The sequence below is a fragment of the Geotrypetes seraphini genome, chromosome 18, assembly GCF_902459505.1.
Source record: "Geotrypetes seraphini chromosome 18, aGeoSer1.1, whole genome shotgun sequence".
Lineage (NCBI taxonomy): Eukaryota > Metazoa > Chordata > Amphibia > Gymnophiona > Dermophiidae > Geotrypetes > Geotrypetes seraphini.
In genome coordinates this window covers 26,875,166-26,890,964 of record NC_047101.1, presented here as the reverse complement: position 1 = coordinate 26,890,964, position 15,799 = coordinate 26,875,166, and the positions used below count along the sequence as shown (strand labels likewise).

The window sequence follows — 15,799 nt, the reverse complement described above, 5'->3', positions numbered from 1 at the left end:
CTACCCTTGGTCACCTTCCACTCAACCAGTTCTTCACCCAGCCCTTCACTTTGGGACCCATTCCTAGGGCACTCAGTTTATTTATTAGATGTCTGTGTGGAACACTGTGAAGGCTTTGTTAAATTCTCTGGTCACCCAGTCAAAGAAATTGATCAGATTTGTCTGACAAAACCTACCTCTAGTGAATCCATTTTGCCTCCTGAGATGGATAATCTGGACATACTGGACTAACTTGTGTATTCTGGACATTACAGACACTTTAATGCATATTTTCCCACAGCCTAAAAACCAGCCTTCTTTTACAAGATAACCAGATGGAACAGCCTGTACCTTGCTATCTGTGAACATATGTATCCTTTGAAATGCTAACCCAGCTGGACTTTGCTACAAAGTTCTTGTCTCCATTCCCTGCTGGGAGGATACTTCTCCAAGGTTCTGTGGCCATTGTTCATTTGTGCTGAGCTGTTATCAGTGCTGTATGACTTAACATATGCAAGGCACCCTTAAAAGCCATAAAACTTTTATAACAAGCAACAACCCCTGCAGGATGAAGGGGGAGTAGAAACCTAGGAGCCTAGTACCAAGACAGAAGTTTTAAACCACAGGCTAGACATTTGCTGCCTGTCTCTGAAGCATGGTATGGGAACCAGGCACAGCTGGGGTGCTGGAAGGTCACCCTTGCCAACTTTCTGCATAAGACTACCTACAAGGTCACCATCCTGAAGATGTACAGCGTTGTAAAACCACAAATCAGCATCTGCAAGGTGATAAGGATTCATACATGGAGGAAGAAAGTTCACGAAGTGCCCTCTGTTTCTGCTCGGGCCCCCCTACTGGGGCGGGGAGTGAGAGAGGCTTGGATTGGGGGGGGGAATAGTTAGGTATACATTTTTTGTACCAATAGGGACGTACATGACCAGAGTTTGGGGATGTGCTTTTTTAAAAAAAACAGAGAGAGAATTTCTCTATATAACAATCCATGCATCACAGGTAAAACCAGAGAGATTCACTTGCGTATGCCAGTGGGGATGTGCTAGCCCCCCTATTAGGCATATCAGTGTAAGTTCTACTCTCCATTGCTTATTCTGAACTGACAATTTCTTTCTGCTATGTCTTTGCTGCTGTAATTTTGTAAGTCTTTATACTAACAATAAAAATATTGTCTGTTTTGGAAAATTCAATGCTGTCTCGTAATCATTCCAATGAAGTAAAATAAGCGGCATTACTTCACTCCGGTCCTATAATCCACAGGATTCCAGAAACTTCAGAATTCTCTGTTTTAAAAGTGTTTCTATTAATTTGCTTACCACAGAAGTCAGGCTTACTGGTCTGTACTTCCCTATTTCTTCCTGTGGAGAGGGACCACATCTGCCCTTCTCTAGTCCTCCGGTACCACTCCTCACTCTAGAGACACATTGAAAGGTCAGTCAGATGTACACCATCTGTCCCCATCGCTTTGTCTACTTTTATTTTAGCTAGCTCCTCACAAACGCAACCCTCTGGGCTCTGGCCCAGAAATATCTAAGAAAAAGGACCATTTAAATGATTAATTTATGGAGCATGTATGGTTGGGCAGACTGGATGGATCATCAGGTCATTTACTATTTTATTATGTATAGTGTCAGGATCATGATGCAGCATGAAGTGACAGGCCCTGGTGACAAAGGATGCTGCTGCGGCTTCTCTCAAACCCAATGCCATATAATCAAAAAGCCTTTTGAGCACAAAATCTATTTTGTGGTCTTGGGTGTCTTTTATCACCACACTGCCTTCACAAAGAAGTGCGCTCAGTAACCTGTACCACTAAAGAATCCACCTTTGGGGAAACAAAAAGCTGATTAAAAGTATCCACCATTGGATAAAGCTTAGATATAGCTTTGGCCACATAGAGGACCTTCCCAGTGATCCATGAGCATCTTTGCAACATCTGGATGGTCAGGAAGACAATAAGACTGCAACTGGAGTCTCTAACTTCAACTCCTGAAGGGATTCCAAAAGATCCATATCAGCGCTGAAGGTTTAAAAAGTTGACACACTGGGGCCTCCCAAGATTCAGAACAAAAGAAACTGTGGAATCTGATGTTGCTGATGCAGGCTTTATTCAGACATGAAGATATAAAGACAGTGAAAATCATCCACAACTTAAGTCAAGATCCAGAGTATCCTCAGATCCAAGTCCTGCAGATTTGTGACTGCAGCCAAATCCTCAAGTCTGGAAATGCCTGTCAGAGAAAGTAAAGGCATGAGATCATCCAAGTTATCTTCAGGCAGACTGTTGTCGAACTGCGCATGGCTTTGTTGCTGGGGACCTGCTGCTGCATACCTCAGCGCTAACAAGGACGGCATAGTAGGCAGATTTGACAAACTTTTGTTTTTGTCAGATATGCTTGGAACAGCATATTAAACTCTGGGGGAAATCCTTGTCCCTGAGAGGCAGGTTCTCCTCTAAGCATTTTTTTTTTTTTTTTGGAGCCTATGGAGCTGCGTTTCACCGGGGATGTACATGTGCTGCCCTGTCCCTATTTTAGCCTTTTTGGCCAGTCCAAGGATAGCCTGAGCAATAGAACCCGTGAAAGGGCGGGGGGCTAAAGCAGATGTCACCTTCCCCGCACCCTCACACGACATATAGAACACGGATGCTCACCCAACAACCATCCGCCACAAACAGGGCATGAGTCCATTTCATCTGTTGTCTTGCAAAAACAAAGTGTTTTGAGGCAGATAAAAGTTTAAAGTTCAAATCAGGAAAGTCCAAGAGGGCCACCAAGGAGCAATTTTTACATTAAAACAGCCCAGGAAATTCAAATTTAGCAATAAAAATCAAATGTTTTAGGATTTTTGGGTTGGGGGACCTAGGGCTAACCTCTAAAGCACTCAAAACCTAAATCTGGAGACCCCCCCCAAATTGATCTCACAGGCTGTCAGCTGTCACTGTGCCATGCTATGTGCTGGGAGCTGCAAGATAGAAGCTGTAACAGCTTACAGAGAGATCCTCTGCCTCAACTGACTGCCTCTTAGACCCAATGCACTGGTCAGAGATCTCCACCCCTCCCAAAAACCGTGCACCCTAATGGATGGAGACACACTCGGCCCTAATCCTAGATACATCGCCACACAGCCTGCAAACCCACTAGCAGTGGGAGGAACGGTGGGAGCCCTAAATTATTATTGTGAATGGATTCTGTATCTCCCTCAGTGCTCACTTGAAGAAGTATTATAGAATTTGATGTGTTTTTCCTCTGGGTGTTTCATTTTTGATAGTTTTAATAAATATACAGCACCTGCTACTGCTTGGCTGAGAGCAAGTGCGCTTCTTCGTTGAGAGACGACCTTAAAACCAAGTAGGTTGGGAAAAGGGAGGGTGATGACACACTTCCTGTTTGAACAGGAAGTGATTCGGGACCTCTGAGGAGGAAAGTTCCGGGCAGAGAGCAAGTGAGCTGCTTCGTTGAGAGATGACCTTAAAACCAAGTAGGTTGGAAAAGGGAGTGATGTGATGCATTTCCTGTTTGAACAGGAAGTGCTTCGGGACCTCCGAGAAGGAAAGTTCCGGGCTGAGAACAAGTGAACTGCTTTCGTTGAGAGACGACCTTAAAACCAAGTAGGTTGGAAAAGGGAGTGAGGTGACGCACTTCCTGTTTGAACGGTAAGTGTTTCGGGACCTCCGAGGAGGAAAGTTCCTGGCTGAGAGCAAATGAGAAGCTTCGTTGAGACGACAGAGAGTGAGGTGACGCATTTCCTGTTTGAACAGGAAGTGCTTCGGGACCTCCGAGGACGAAAGTTCCGGGCTGAGAGCAAGTGAGCTGCTTCTTGAGAGAAAGTAGGTTGGAAAAGGAAGGGCGAAGGAGGGTTGTGCAGCGTCTTTGCTCTCTGACTTATGAAGGGGTCTAATATGAGTGACTCGGTATCTCTCTGGTACTTTATTTAAATAGTTCTATATCGTGCCTTTGCAGAGCTTAAGTGAATGAGACACCACTGCTGAACTGCAGTAGGCTGCTTACACCTAACTATGCTGCTTTGCATTTAAAACGCTATACTGTGACGTCCCCAGCTTTACTGAACTGTTGGGTAGATCTACTAATCAGCATAACTCTAAAAGCCTGATCCAGCCCCTTCCTCCCCCTGGACCTTTTTAATTTTGCAGGCGTCATGGCAGCTATCCCTCTGATGTCTTTTTCTAGGCGTGGGGCCCATAAGTGACATCAGAGAGACCACACCGATGCGGGCAACAAGTTAATAATGCTGATTGGGGAGGGAAGGGGCGCACACTTGTGTGTCTGGGGGCTGAGAGGAGGTCGGGTTGAAAGGTCACTTGGACACACAAAGTCAGAGGCCTGAAGAAAGTACAAGAGGTTTATTACAGCATGCCGGACTCTAGTGCAGTGAACAGCCTGCTTACAAGAGTGTTAAAAAAAACAGGAAATGCATGGACTTTTATGCCCTTTTCACTAAACATATGCAAACTAATATATGCAAAAGCTACAATTTTCATTTGTTACTTCTATAACTTTCTACAATTATTATTGGTCCTAAGCCAGCACTTATGATAGGTTCAGGGATACAATTTATAGTCCTATAGGAAACTAGCTCATTTCTCTGCTTATCTAAATCTTACAGTTCTAAATGTTACATTTTCAGGACGGCAGGGTACATCGATGTATTTTTGTAATTCACGACCTTTTCCTAGCAGGTCCTCTCGAAAATGTCTTAGTGTACTGTACACTTTATACTTTCGCATTCTTAAAGTTGATGTACTCTGTACAGTGGTGCCTCGCACAACGAACTTCATGTCTTGCTTCCTACAACGAACTTCGTTTCACACAACGAAGTCGCCCGAGCTGCATCCTTCCGTGCAGGCACTGCGCTTAACTGCCCTCTCCGCCTGGCTCCCTGTGCAGTGGCGCTACATATTTTAAACCCCCCTGCCGCCGCTGCTGCATATTTTTAAGCCTCTGCCGCCACCGCATATTTTTAAACCTCCCCCCGCCGCCACATATTTTTTTAAAAAAACCACCACTGCTGCAACTTTAATCTCACCCGCTCACTCGTAACTGGTGGTCTAGCAAATTTCCCAGCCAGAAGCGCAGAGATCAAGAGCAAGCCTTCTGTGCTACTGCCTGGGCCTGCGCTGATCTCTGAATGGCTGCAGTCAGCTCTCGCGGGACTCACAAGAACTAACAGCAGCCATTCGGAGATCGGCATGGGCCCACACAGGCGTGCAGAGGAATTGCTCCTGATCTCTGCGCTTCTGGCCTGTACGCCACTGGCTGGGAAAGATGGGAGGAATTAAAAAAGGTACCGAGGGGGGATGATTAAAAAGGTACTGGGGAGTATGTGGGGGGTGATTATAATACACAGCAAGGATCAACAAAACCCCTGTCTCCCCTCCCCTTCACATATATCCCCTCTACTATCAAGAAAATTGAATAAGCCAAATTATTATAGAATGCTACACAGAAATATCATGCTAACAGAATACCACAGTCACACATAGCAGGAATAAGGTTAGGGTAGTGCAACTAGGGCAACTGTCCCCCCTGGTCAAAGAGAGCCGTAAGCCTCTGCCTGGACTTTGCAGTCCCCAGTTGTGTCTAACACCAGCTCTAACAAGATAAATTTATCTTTTTTTATGTCATCTTAGCATATTTTATGCTACAGAACAAATTATTTTTTTTAACATGTATTGTTATGGGAAAACGCGTTTCACATAACGAACTTTTCGCATAACAAACTTGCTCCTGGAACCAATTAAGTTCGTTGTGTGAGGCACCACTGTATTTCCTCTAAATATCTGCATATCGTAACTTGCTGAATGTCCAGCTCTCTTGAATATAAACCGCCTAGAAGTCGCAAGATTGTGGCGGTATAGAAAAATAAAGTTATTATTATTATCATGGCTCAAACTCTTATCTATTTAGCTTACAATGTGGTAAGGTGGGAACATACATTTCAGGCAGATGAGGTCAATAGATTGTACACTGTTTTCAGCTATGTAGGCCAGAGCAATATTTTAAACAACAGTTAACCATTTCATGACCCTACAGGGTGTTGGTGCCTCTACCAAGATCATGCCCGGGACAGACCCCCCCCCCAAAAAAACCCCCCAAAAAACCAAAACTATGCCACTGGCCTGATCCTATCATTCTCAACTCTCAAAGATATAAAATACAAGACGTATCATAGCAAATCATTCATCTACGAAATAGCAAAAGTGTGGAAGTCTTTTCCCATTGTAATTTGCACAACCACAGTGTATACAAAAATCTAAAAATTAAAAAAAATATTAAACATAATTACATCCTTAAAATCTAACTTCTTTAGCGGGTATATATCTCATCATGACCAGCAGGTAGAGACTGTAGAGTTGGACATGGTGGGCGTGGGATAACAAAAGTGGTAAAACCTGAAATCTGTATAACCATTTTGTGAAGAGCCACACGTCCTGCCACTGATAATGGGAAGAGTGACCACATTTTGAGCAGTTGCAATGTCTCCTCTAATAACGGGGAAACATTGCAATCATATAAGGTAGTTATATCACAAGGTAACCACACCCACAAATATTTTATCGCCGTTTGGGGCCCAAGAGAAGGGAAACCCCCCTCCCATGTATAGCTAAGGCCTTAGATTTATGGTAGTTGAATTGGTGAAAGTTGCTTCTTTACCAGGTTTCAAAATCAGTGTGATCAAGGCTTCATTTGCGCCCGGGGGAAAGCTTCCCCATTATATAATGTGAGAATAGTAATCACGCAGGGGAGTGCCAATTTGAGAGGACTACAATTTATAAATCTTGGCTGTAAATCCATCTGGTCCAGGGGTGGAATAAGTTGATTCTTGGATGCCTGTCAGCCTTTGGGAACTGGAATGAATACTGTATATATGTTTCTGATTTCTATAGAGTGGTTCTGAGCTCCTTTAAAGCCTTTGTTGGCGGTTGACATTCCTGTCAGATTTACTTCTTGAGCAGAACATTTGTTGCTAAGCCTGTTGCTACAGGTGCCTCTACTTCACGTGTATTGGGTGGCTTGCAGTGCTTGGGTACTAACTGTAAGTGGAGCTAAGCATCTCAGTGAGGTAAAGTGAAAAATTCAGAATGACTTCCTTCTGCAAATGCATTTGGCTATAGGAATATAACCCATCTGTCTATAATGACTCATCTATCTACTAGGAAAGAGCTTACCAGGGTAAGTACATAATCTCTTTTTCGGACATAGTCATTCCCACCCATCTCAAGTCCAAAATGTCTGCCTATTCTAAGGCATGGAGATCTTTCCAGCACTGATGCATCCAGGAATGTGTGGAACCGTTTTCAGCTCCAGTTTCGTTGGTGTTGGCCTTTCTCTAGGAAGGCCTTAACAAAGGACTTACCAAGGCTTCACTTCGGGCCAAAGTAGCTGGACTCTCTTGTTTTAAGACTCGGGACCGTGGTCCTAAGCTGGCATCTCTTCCAGACGTTGCCAGATTTCTGGAGGGTGCTCTCCACATTAGACCACCGAACAAGATGCCTTTCCCTTAGTGAGACCTTAACGTGATTCTCAAAGGTCTTACGAAAGCTCCATTTGAGCTTCTGGAAGAAGTGATCCTTTTGGACTTGATGCTCAAGGCTGTGTTCCTGGTTGCAGTGGCCTCTACGTAATGAGTCTTGGAGCTCCAGGCTCTTTCTTGTCGGGAACCTTTCCTTTGAATCTCAAAGACAGGAGTTTCCTTTCACACTGTTCTCTCCTTTTTCCCCCAAAAGTGGTTTTGGCATTTCATGTGAATCAGGAGGTCTGTATGCCTGTGTTTCAACCTATTCGTTCTAGGAAATGACTAGACTAATAGTCTAAAATAATTGACATTAAAATAGGGTCTAATCACCTGAAGCTTCCAAAGTGTGAAAAAGCATTTCTGAACTAGAAGATCAACCTGTTTGGTCACTGACAGGTTCTTGTCTTTAGTGAACACCCAATATCTTGATGGTTGAAACAATGGAATAGGAAATTCCATTTAGAACCAAGGTCTCTTCATTACATCTAGATGGAGTAGCAAGAAAGAATCTAGTTTTGTCTGAGGTTGTTTTAATTTAAAATCTTTCATCCACTGTTAAGATTATATAAAAAAAAATTGAAAAGCCATATGAAGTTGAGAAGTTAGGGGAAATACTACCAGAGCTGAATCATTTTATTCCCAGGTTAATTAGTCTTTTTCCTAATGATGCTTGTCTACTTTTGTTTTTTTTTTCCTTTTTTGTAGCTGCCATGGATGATGTTGTCAACTTAATGAACATGATGAAACTAAGCATAAAAGTGTTGATTCAATCTGCTCTGAGTTTGGGTCGAATACTAGATTCAGATTATCCACCTCTGCAGCAGTTCTTTGTGGTGATGGAACATTGTCTTAAGCACGGATTGAAAGGTAAACCTTTAGTTGTTTTAATTCAATAGTGTTAATGTACAGTATGGCACAAACACAGTAAATTATGGCAGATAAAGAAAAACCCATGGTCCATCCAGTCTGCTCAACAAGGTGGCCAGAGATAATGGTTACTGCAGGTGGGCTATTTGGCCATCATGTTTCTATTACTGTCTGAAGGCAGTTGACAGTCACATATAGGTAATTCTATAGTTTATGATGCTATAGTAACATAGTAGATGACAGCAGATAAAGACCCGAATGGTCCATCCAGCCTGCCCAACCTGATTCAATCTAAAAATCTGTTTGAGTTTTTTTTTCTTCTTCTTAGCTATTTCTGGGCAAGAATCCAAAGCTCTGCCCGGTACTGTGCTTAGGTTCCAACTACTGAAGTCTCCGTCAAAGCTCGCTCCAGTCCATCTGCACTCTCCCAGCCATTGAAACCCTCCCCAGACCATCCTCAACCAAATGGCCATATACAGACCGTGCAAGTCTATCCAGTACTGGCCTTCGTTCCTCAATATTTACGGTACTATTATTCTCTGATTCTAGATCCTCTGTGTTCATCCCACGCATTTTTGAACTCTGTCACTGTTTTCCTCTCAACCACCTCTCTCGGGAGCGCATTCCAGGCATCATAGAAACATAGAAAGGTGACGGCAGAAAAGGGCTACAGCCCATCAAGTCTGCCCACTCTACTGACCCACCCCATTAAGTCTGAGTGCTGCTCGACCCACGTAGGGATCCCACGTGGATGTCCCATTTATTCTTAAAGTCGAGCACGCTTGTGGCCTTGATTACCTGCATCGGAAGTTTGTTCCAGTGATCTACCACTCTTTCTGTGAAGAAATACTTCCTGATGTCACCTCTAAATTTCCCTCCCCTGAGTTTGAGCGGGTGCCCCCTTGTGACCGAGGGTCCCTTGGGAAGAAATATATCGTTTTCTACCTCGACACGACCTGTGACGTACTTAAAAGTCTCAATCATGTCACCCCTTTCCCTGCGCTCCTCTAGAGAGTACAGCTGCAATTTGCCCAGTCTTTCCTCGTATGAGAGACCCTTGAGTCCAGAGACCTTCCTAGTGGCCATTCGCTGGACCGATTCAGCTCGAAGCACATCTTTACGGTAATGTGGCCTCCAGAATTGCACACAGTACTCTAGATGAGGTCTCACCATGGTTCTATACAGTGGCATTATGACTTCAGGTTTGCGGCTGACGAAGCTTCTATTGATACATCCCATCATTTGCCTCGCCTTGGATGAGGCCTTCTCCACTTGTTTGGCAGCCTTCATGTCTGCACTGATGATCACTCCCAAGTCCCGTTCCTCTGAAGTCCTAGCTAGTGTTTCTCCATTCAAGGTGTATGTTCTGCATGGATTTCTGCTGCCGAGATGCATGACCTTACACTTCTTAGCGTTGAAGCCCAGCTGCCATGTCGTGGACCATTTTTCCAACTTGATCAGATCCTGCGTCATACCATCCGTGGGATTGCTTCCACCCACTATATTACACAGTTTGGCGTCGTCGGCGAACAGCGCTACTTTACCCTGAAGCCCTCGGGTCAAGTCCCTTATGAATATGTTAAAAAGGGATGGTCCCAGGACTGAGCCCTGAGGCACACCGCTAGTCACCTCCGATGTCTCAGAGAGGGTGCCATTGACCACCACTTTCTGAAGTCTTCCACTCAGCCAATCGTTGACCCACGCCGTTAGTTTCTCACCTAACCCCATCGATTTCATCTTGTTTAATAGTCTACGGTGTGGGACACTGTCAAAAGCTTTACTGAAATCCAAGTATACTATGTCCAGAGACTCTCCCGAGTCCAGCTTTCCTGTCACCCAATCAAAGAAGCTGATGAGATTGGACTGGCATGACCTCCCCCTAGTGAATCCATGTTGACAGGGATCCCTCAGATTCCCCTCATCCAATATTGTGTCTAATTTCTCTTTAAGTAGAGTTTCCATGAGTTTACACACTATTGATGTGAGACTTACTGGTCTGTAATTTGCGGCCTCCGCTCTGCAACCCTTTTTGTGCAGAGGAACCACGTTGGCAGTTTTCCAGTCCAGGGGGACTCTCCCCGTATTTAGGGAGAGATTGAAGAGTATTGCTAATGGTTCCGCCAAAACATCGCATAGCTCTCTGAGCACTCTTGGGTGCAGATTGTCCGGTCCCATGGCTTTGTTCACCTTGAGTCTTGACAGTTCTTTGTAAACATCAGCTGGTGTGAACTCAAACTTCTGAAATGGGTCTTCCATGCTTTGCTTTGCTGCTAGCCGAGGCCCGTGCCCTGGTGCTTCGCAGGTAAAGACTGAACAGAAGTAATCATTCAGTAGTTTGGCTTTATCGGAGTCTGTTTCTACATAATTCCCGTCTGGTGTTCTAAGGCGTACTATCCCGTTTGCGTTCTTTTTCCTGTCGCTAATGTATCTGAAGAAGGATTTGTCCCCTTTCTTGATGTTTTTTGCTAGAGTTTCTTCCATACGAATTTTGGCCTCCCTGACTGCTGTTTTGACCGCTGCAGACTTTTTCCTGTATTCAATGTTTGCTTCTTTTTCCCCCGTGCGTTTGTATGAGAGAAATGCTCTTTTCTTCTCCTTGACGAGGCACGATACCTCATCTGTGAACCATTGGGGTTTCTTTTTTCTTTGTTGTTTGGTTACCGATTTTATGTAGCGGATAGTTGCCTCATGAAGGATCGATTTCAAGCTTGACCACATAGCCTCCACATTAGTAGTTACTTCTTGAACCTGCAGCGTCTGATAGACGAAATCTCCCATGCGTGCGAAGTCAGTGCCCCGGAAATTGAGTACCTTTGTTTTTGTTTGTGATCTAGGAAAGCCTTTCTTAAGGTTAAACCATACCATGTTATGGTCACTGGTGGCTAGCGTCTCTCCCACCGAGACCTCTGAGACGCTTTCCCCATTCGTAAGTACCAGGTCCAGGATGGCCTGGGCCCTAGTGGGCTCTAGTACCATTTGTTTGAGCCGTACTCCCTTCATGGACGTTAATATTCTCCTGCTATCACAAGTTGTCGCTGATAGTGTGTTCCAGTCTACATCAGGCATGTTGAAGTCTCCTAATAGTACAGCCTCCCCCCGTAAGGTGATATTCTCAATGTCTTCAATTAGTTCTGCGTCCTTGTCCTCCGATTGTCTTGGAGGTCTGTATATCACACCAAGGTACAGGCATTTTTCTCCGCCTCTGGCCAGGTTTACCCAGATAGATTCCCCAGTATACTTGACATCCGTGATCCTGGTTGTCTTAATGTTTTCTTTGATGTATAGTGCTACCCCACCTCCTAACTTACCCTCTCTGTCTTGTCGAACAGGTTGTACCCTGGTATAGTTATATCCCACCCATGAGAGTCTGTGAACCATGTTTCGGATATTGCTACTATGTCTAGATCTGCATTAACTATTTCTGTTTCTAGTTGTAGAAATTTATTCCCTAGGCTGTGTGCGTTAACATACATAGCTCTCCACTCTTTCTGTTTACTAACCTCCTGTAGTGAGCCTCCCATTTGAGTCAAGGTGTCTCCTAGCAATTCTTTTGCAATAAGGGTACTTACCTCAGACTTAGAAGCGTAGTGTTGGTTCTCCACATCAGGATAGTTACTTACTGCTCCGGTGTAAAAGTGGGTACCCACCCCCGACTTACCTAGTTTAAAGCCCTTCGAAGTAGGCGGGCTAGTCTGTGTCCGAAGACATTCTTACCTCTGTTGGTCAGGTGGAGTCCGTCTGGTCCCTGTAGTCCCTGCAGTGTCTCTCCGTGATTCAGGAATCCGAAGTTCATCTCCCGGCACCATCGTTGTAGCCACTCATTCGTCTTCAGGATGCGTTCGTCCCTGTCCCTTCCTCTGCCCCTAACAGGAAGAATGGAAGAGAATACTACCTGTGCTCCTGTCTGCTTCAGCCTCTTTCCCAGAGCTCCGAAGTCTCTAGCTATGTCCTCCAGGGTGTTCTTAGCAGTGTCATTCGTTCCGACGTGGATGAGCAGCATGGGGAAGTGGTCCTGGGGCCTGAGAAGTCTATCGAGACAGGTGGTCACATCTTTTATTCTGGCTCCGGGTAGACAGCAGACCTCCCTCGACTGCATATCCGGTCTGCATATTGGTCCCTCAGTGCCTCTCAACATGGAGTCCCCAATGGTTATTACTCTACGCTTCTTTTGGGGGTGTCGATCCATCGTCCCTGGAGATGGAGATATGCGTTGATCCTGGTCCATCTCCCCGTCGGTAGTCTCTTCCTGCAAGACCTGGAATCTGTTCTTTAGGCTCAGCTGTGGAGTTGATGTGAAGCTGCCCTGTTGAGAGAAAGAGAGAGAAGGTGAGTATATTGTAAATTGGGGTGGGGGTCTCCTACGTTTACCTGTGGAGGAGGTCACTAACTGCCAGGAGTCAGTGTCTCCATCCATCTCCTGAACTGCAACAGTTGGTTTCTTTGTCGGCGGCCCTGGAGTCATCATGAGAGATCCATCACAGGTCCGTTCTGTGACTTGAGATAGTTCCTGCACTATCCCATCGATGTAGGCCTCATCCTCTCTAATGCCTCTCAGACGTTTCACCTCCTCCCTGAGGTTTCTTAGTTCCTGCATGATGTCTTCATCCCTCTGATCGACCTCCTCCGTCTGTGTAGAGGCCGTAATGTACTGCTGTGGGATGGCCTCTGTCTGCACGGAGGCGTCCATTCCTGGGGCTGTGTTCTCCTCTGTCTGCGTGTAGGCTGAGTTCAACTCCCGGATCACCTCAGGGCAGGGGTTGCCACTCTTGCTTGTAGGCTTCACACTCCTTGTCGGCCCTGCCATAACAAAATGAGAGAGAGTAAATGTAAGAGAGAGTAAATGTAAGAGAGAGTAAATGAGAGAGAGTAAATGAGAGAGAGTAAATGTAAGAGTATGAGAGATAGTATGAGAGTATAAGAGAATATAAGAGAAGAATGAGAAGAGGAGAAAGAACTTTTTTTTATTTTTTTTATTTATTTTTTTTTTGTTAGGTTTTTTTTAAAAGAAAGAAAGAAAAAAATGTGAAAATTTAAAAAGAATTTGAAACTTAGGTTTGCTGTTGGGCTGCCTGGTCTCCTTCTCAAGGCTCCTTCGCAAAGGCGCTTTCGCTAAGGCGAGCGCCTTTGCCGCGCGCCTTCGTCGCGTGCCGAATGACTGAGCGCCGTTGGCTCCCTTCCTCTTAAGGGGGAGCCCGGGCGATGACGCTACGCTGACGCGGTGCGGTGGGCGGAGCCTCCTCGCCGCTACCCGCCGCTGGAAACGCCGGTTCTCCTCCTTCCTGCACCGGTTCTCCTGCCCTCCTGTTCCTCTCGCCGGCTCCCCTGCCTCTTCGCCGCTGCTACACGGCTCAGTGTAGCCCTCGCGCCGTTGGCTCCCTTCCTCTTAAGGGGGAGCCCGGGCGATGACGCTACGCTGACGCGGTGCGGTGGGCGGAGCCTCCTCGCCGCTACCCGCCGCTGGAAACGCCGGTTCTCCTCCTTCCTGCACCGGTTCTCCTGCCCTCCTGTTCCTCTCGCCGGCTCCCCTGCCTCTTCGCCGCTGCTACACGGCTCAGTGTAGCCCTCGCGCCGTTGGCTCCCTTCCTCTTAAGGGGGAGCCCGGGCGATGACGCTACGCTGACGCGGTGCGGTGGGCGGAGCCTCCTCACCGCTACCCGCCGCTGGAAACGCCGGTTCTCCTCCTTCCTGCACCGGTTCTCCTGCCCTCCTGTTCCTCTCGCCGGCTCCCCTGCCTCTTCGCCGCTGCTACACGGCTCAGTGTAGCCCTCGCGCCGTTGGCTCCCTTCCTCTTAAGGGGGAGCCCGGGCGATGACGCTACGCTGACGCGGTGCGGTGGGCGGAGCCTCCTCGCCGCTACCCGCCGCTGGAAACGCCGGTTCTCCTCCTTCCTGCACCGGTTCTCCTGCCCTCCTGTTCCTCTCGCCGGCTCCCCTGCCTCTTCGCCGCTGCTACACGGCTCAGTGTAGCCCTCGCGCCGTTGGCTCCCTTCCTCTTAAGGGGGAGCCCGGGCGATGACGCTACGCTGACGCGGTGCGGTGGGCGGAGCCTCCTCGCCGCTACCCGCCGCTGGAAACGCCGGTTCTCCTCCTTCCTGCACCGGTTCTCCTGCCCTCCTGTTCCTCTCGCCGGCTCCCCTGCCTCTTCGCCGCTGCTACACGGCTCAGCCACCCTCTCCCTAAAGAAGAATTTCCTTACATTGCTCTTAAGTCTCCCACCCCTCAATCACAATACCGTGCCAGTAATCTGAAGTATTATTATTATGGCCTCAGCATAGTCATATTGCTAATTAGCAAAGATTTTACTATCTCTAATTTCAACCTGAAATCTGATTGGCTGGGGAGCCCCAGAACTGGGTTGGGAAACCACTGGCATATAGAACTGTGATATCAGATGCAGAAACTTCATCCTGATCTGTCTTTGCCATTTTTGGAACAGACTGCCCTGTAGAAGTCTGCCCTGCACTGGCCTCATTTCCCAATGACTGGATTTGCTGTCACAAGCCATCCTGATCTGTGCCATTTTCAGGACAGAAATTAAGAACATAAGAAGTTGCCTCTGCCGGGTCAGACCAGGGGTCCATCGTGCCCAGCGCTCCCGCAGCGGCCCATCAGGTCCATGACCTGTAAGTGATCCTTTGTCTAAAACCCTTTAATCCCCATTTTTCTTCTATCTATACCCTTTCATGATCCTATCTCTACCTCTATCTATATCCCTCAATCCCCGTATCCTTCAGGAACTTGTCCAATCCCTCTTTGAATCCCCTTAATGTACTCTGTCCTATCACATCCTCCAGTAGCGCATTCCAGGTGTCCACCACCCTCCGAGTGAAGCATTGGTTCTAAACCTGTCCCCTTTCAATTTCTCCGAGTGCCCCCTTGTTCTTGTAGTTCCCAGTAGGCTGAAGAATCTGCCCCTTTCTACCTTCTCTATGCCCTTCATGATCTTGTAAGTCTCTATCATGTCTCCTCTGAGTCTTCGCTTCTCCAGGGTAAAGAGCCCCAGCCTTTCTAGCCTCTCTGCGTATGAAAGGTTTTCCATACCTTTTATCTTCCTTGTCGCTCTTCTCTGAACCCTCTCAAGTATCTCCATGTCCTTCTTTAGGTACGGCGACCAATATTGGACACAGTACTCTAGATGTGGTCGTACCATCGTGCGGTATAGCGGCAAGATGACTTCCTTCGTTCTGGTTGTAATACCCTTCTTAATAATACCCAGCATTCTGTTTGCCTTCTTCGAGGCTGCTATGCATTGTGCCGTTGACTTCATTGTTATGTCCACCAGTACACCCAAGTCTCTTTCAAGGCTACTTCCCTCTAGTACTAATCCCCCCATTTGGTAGCTGAACATTGGGTTCTTTTTCCCTATATGCATGACCTTGCATTTCCCTACATTGAAGTACATCTGC

At 46.5% G+C, this 15,799-nt stretch overlaps 1 protein-coding gene across 19 annotated transcripts in view; it reads left to right on the top strand.

Moving 5' to 3' along the window:
* Positions 1 to 3,336: 3,336 nt before the first annotated feature.
* RUFY1 (RUN and FYVE domain containing 1) overlaps positions 3,337 to 15,799 on the top strand; it is a 278,993-nt gene continuing 266,530 nt past the window's right edge. For 14 of the 19 annotated variants that reach the window (XR_004537446.1, XR_004537447.1, XR_004537444.1 and 11 more), the window contains exons 1-2: positions 3,386 to 3,471; positions 8,233 to 8,394. Coding sequence is in view for 14 of the 19 variants with exons in the window: in XM_033926872.1 (XP_033782763.1) it covers positions 3,456 to 3,471; positions 8,233 to 8,394 (178 nt within the window). In the remaining 5 variants the exon portion in view is untranslated. Of the gene's footprint in view, positions 3,342 to 3,385; positions 3,472 to 3,518; positions 3,602 to 3,666; positions 3,916 to 8,232; positions 8,395 to 15,799 lie in introns of those variants that run through there. The other 5 variants (XM_033926870.1, XM_033926869.1, XM_033926866.1 and 2 more) reach the window with 5 other exon arrangements.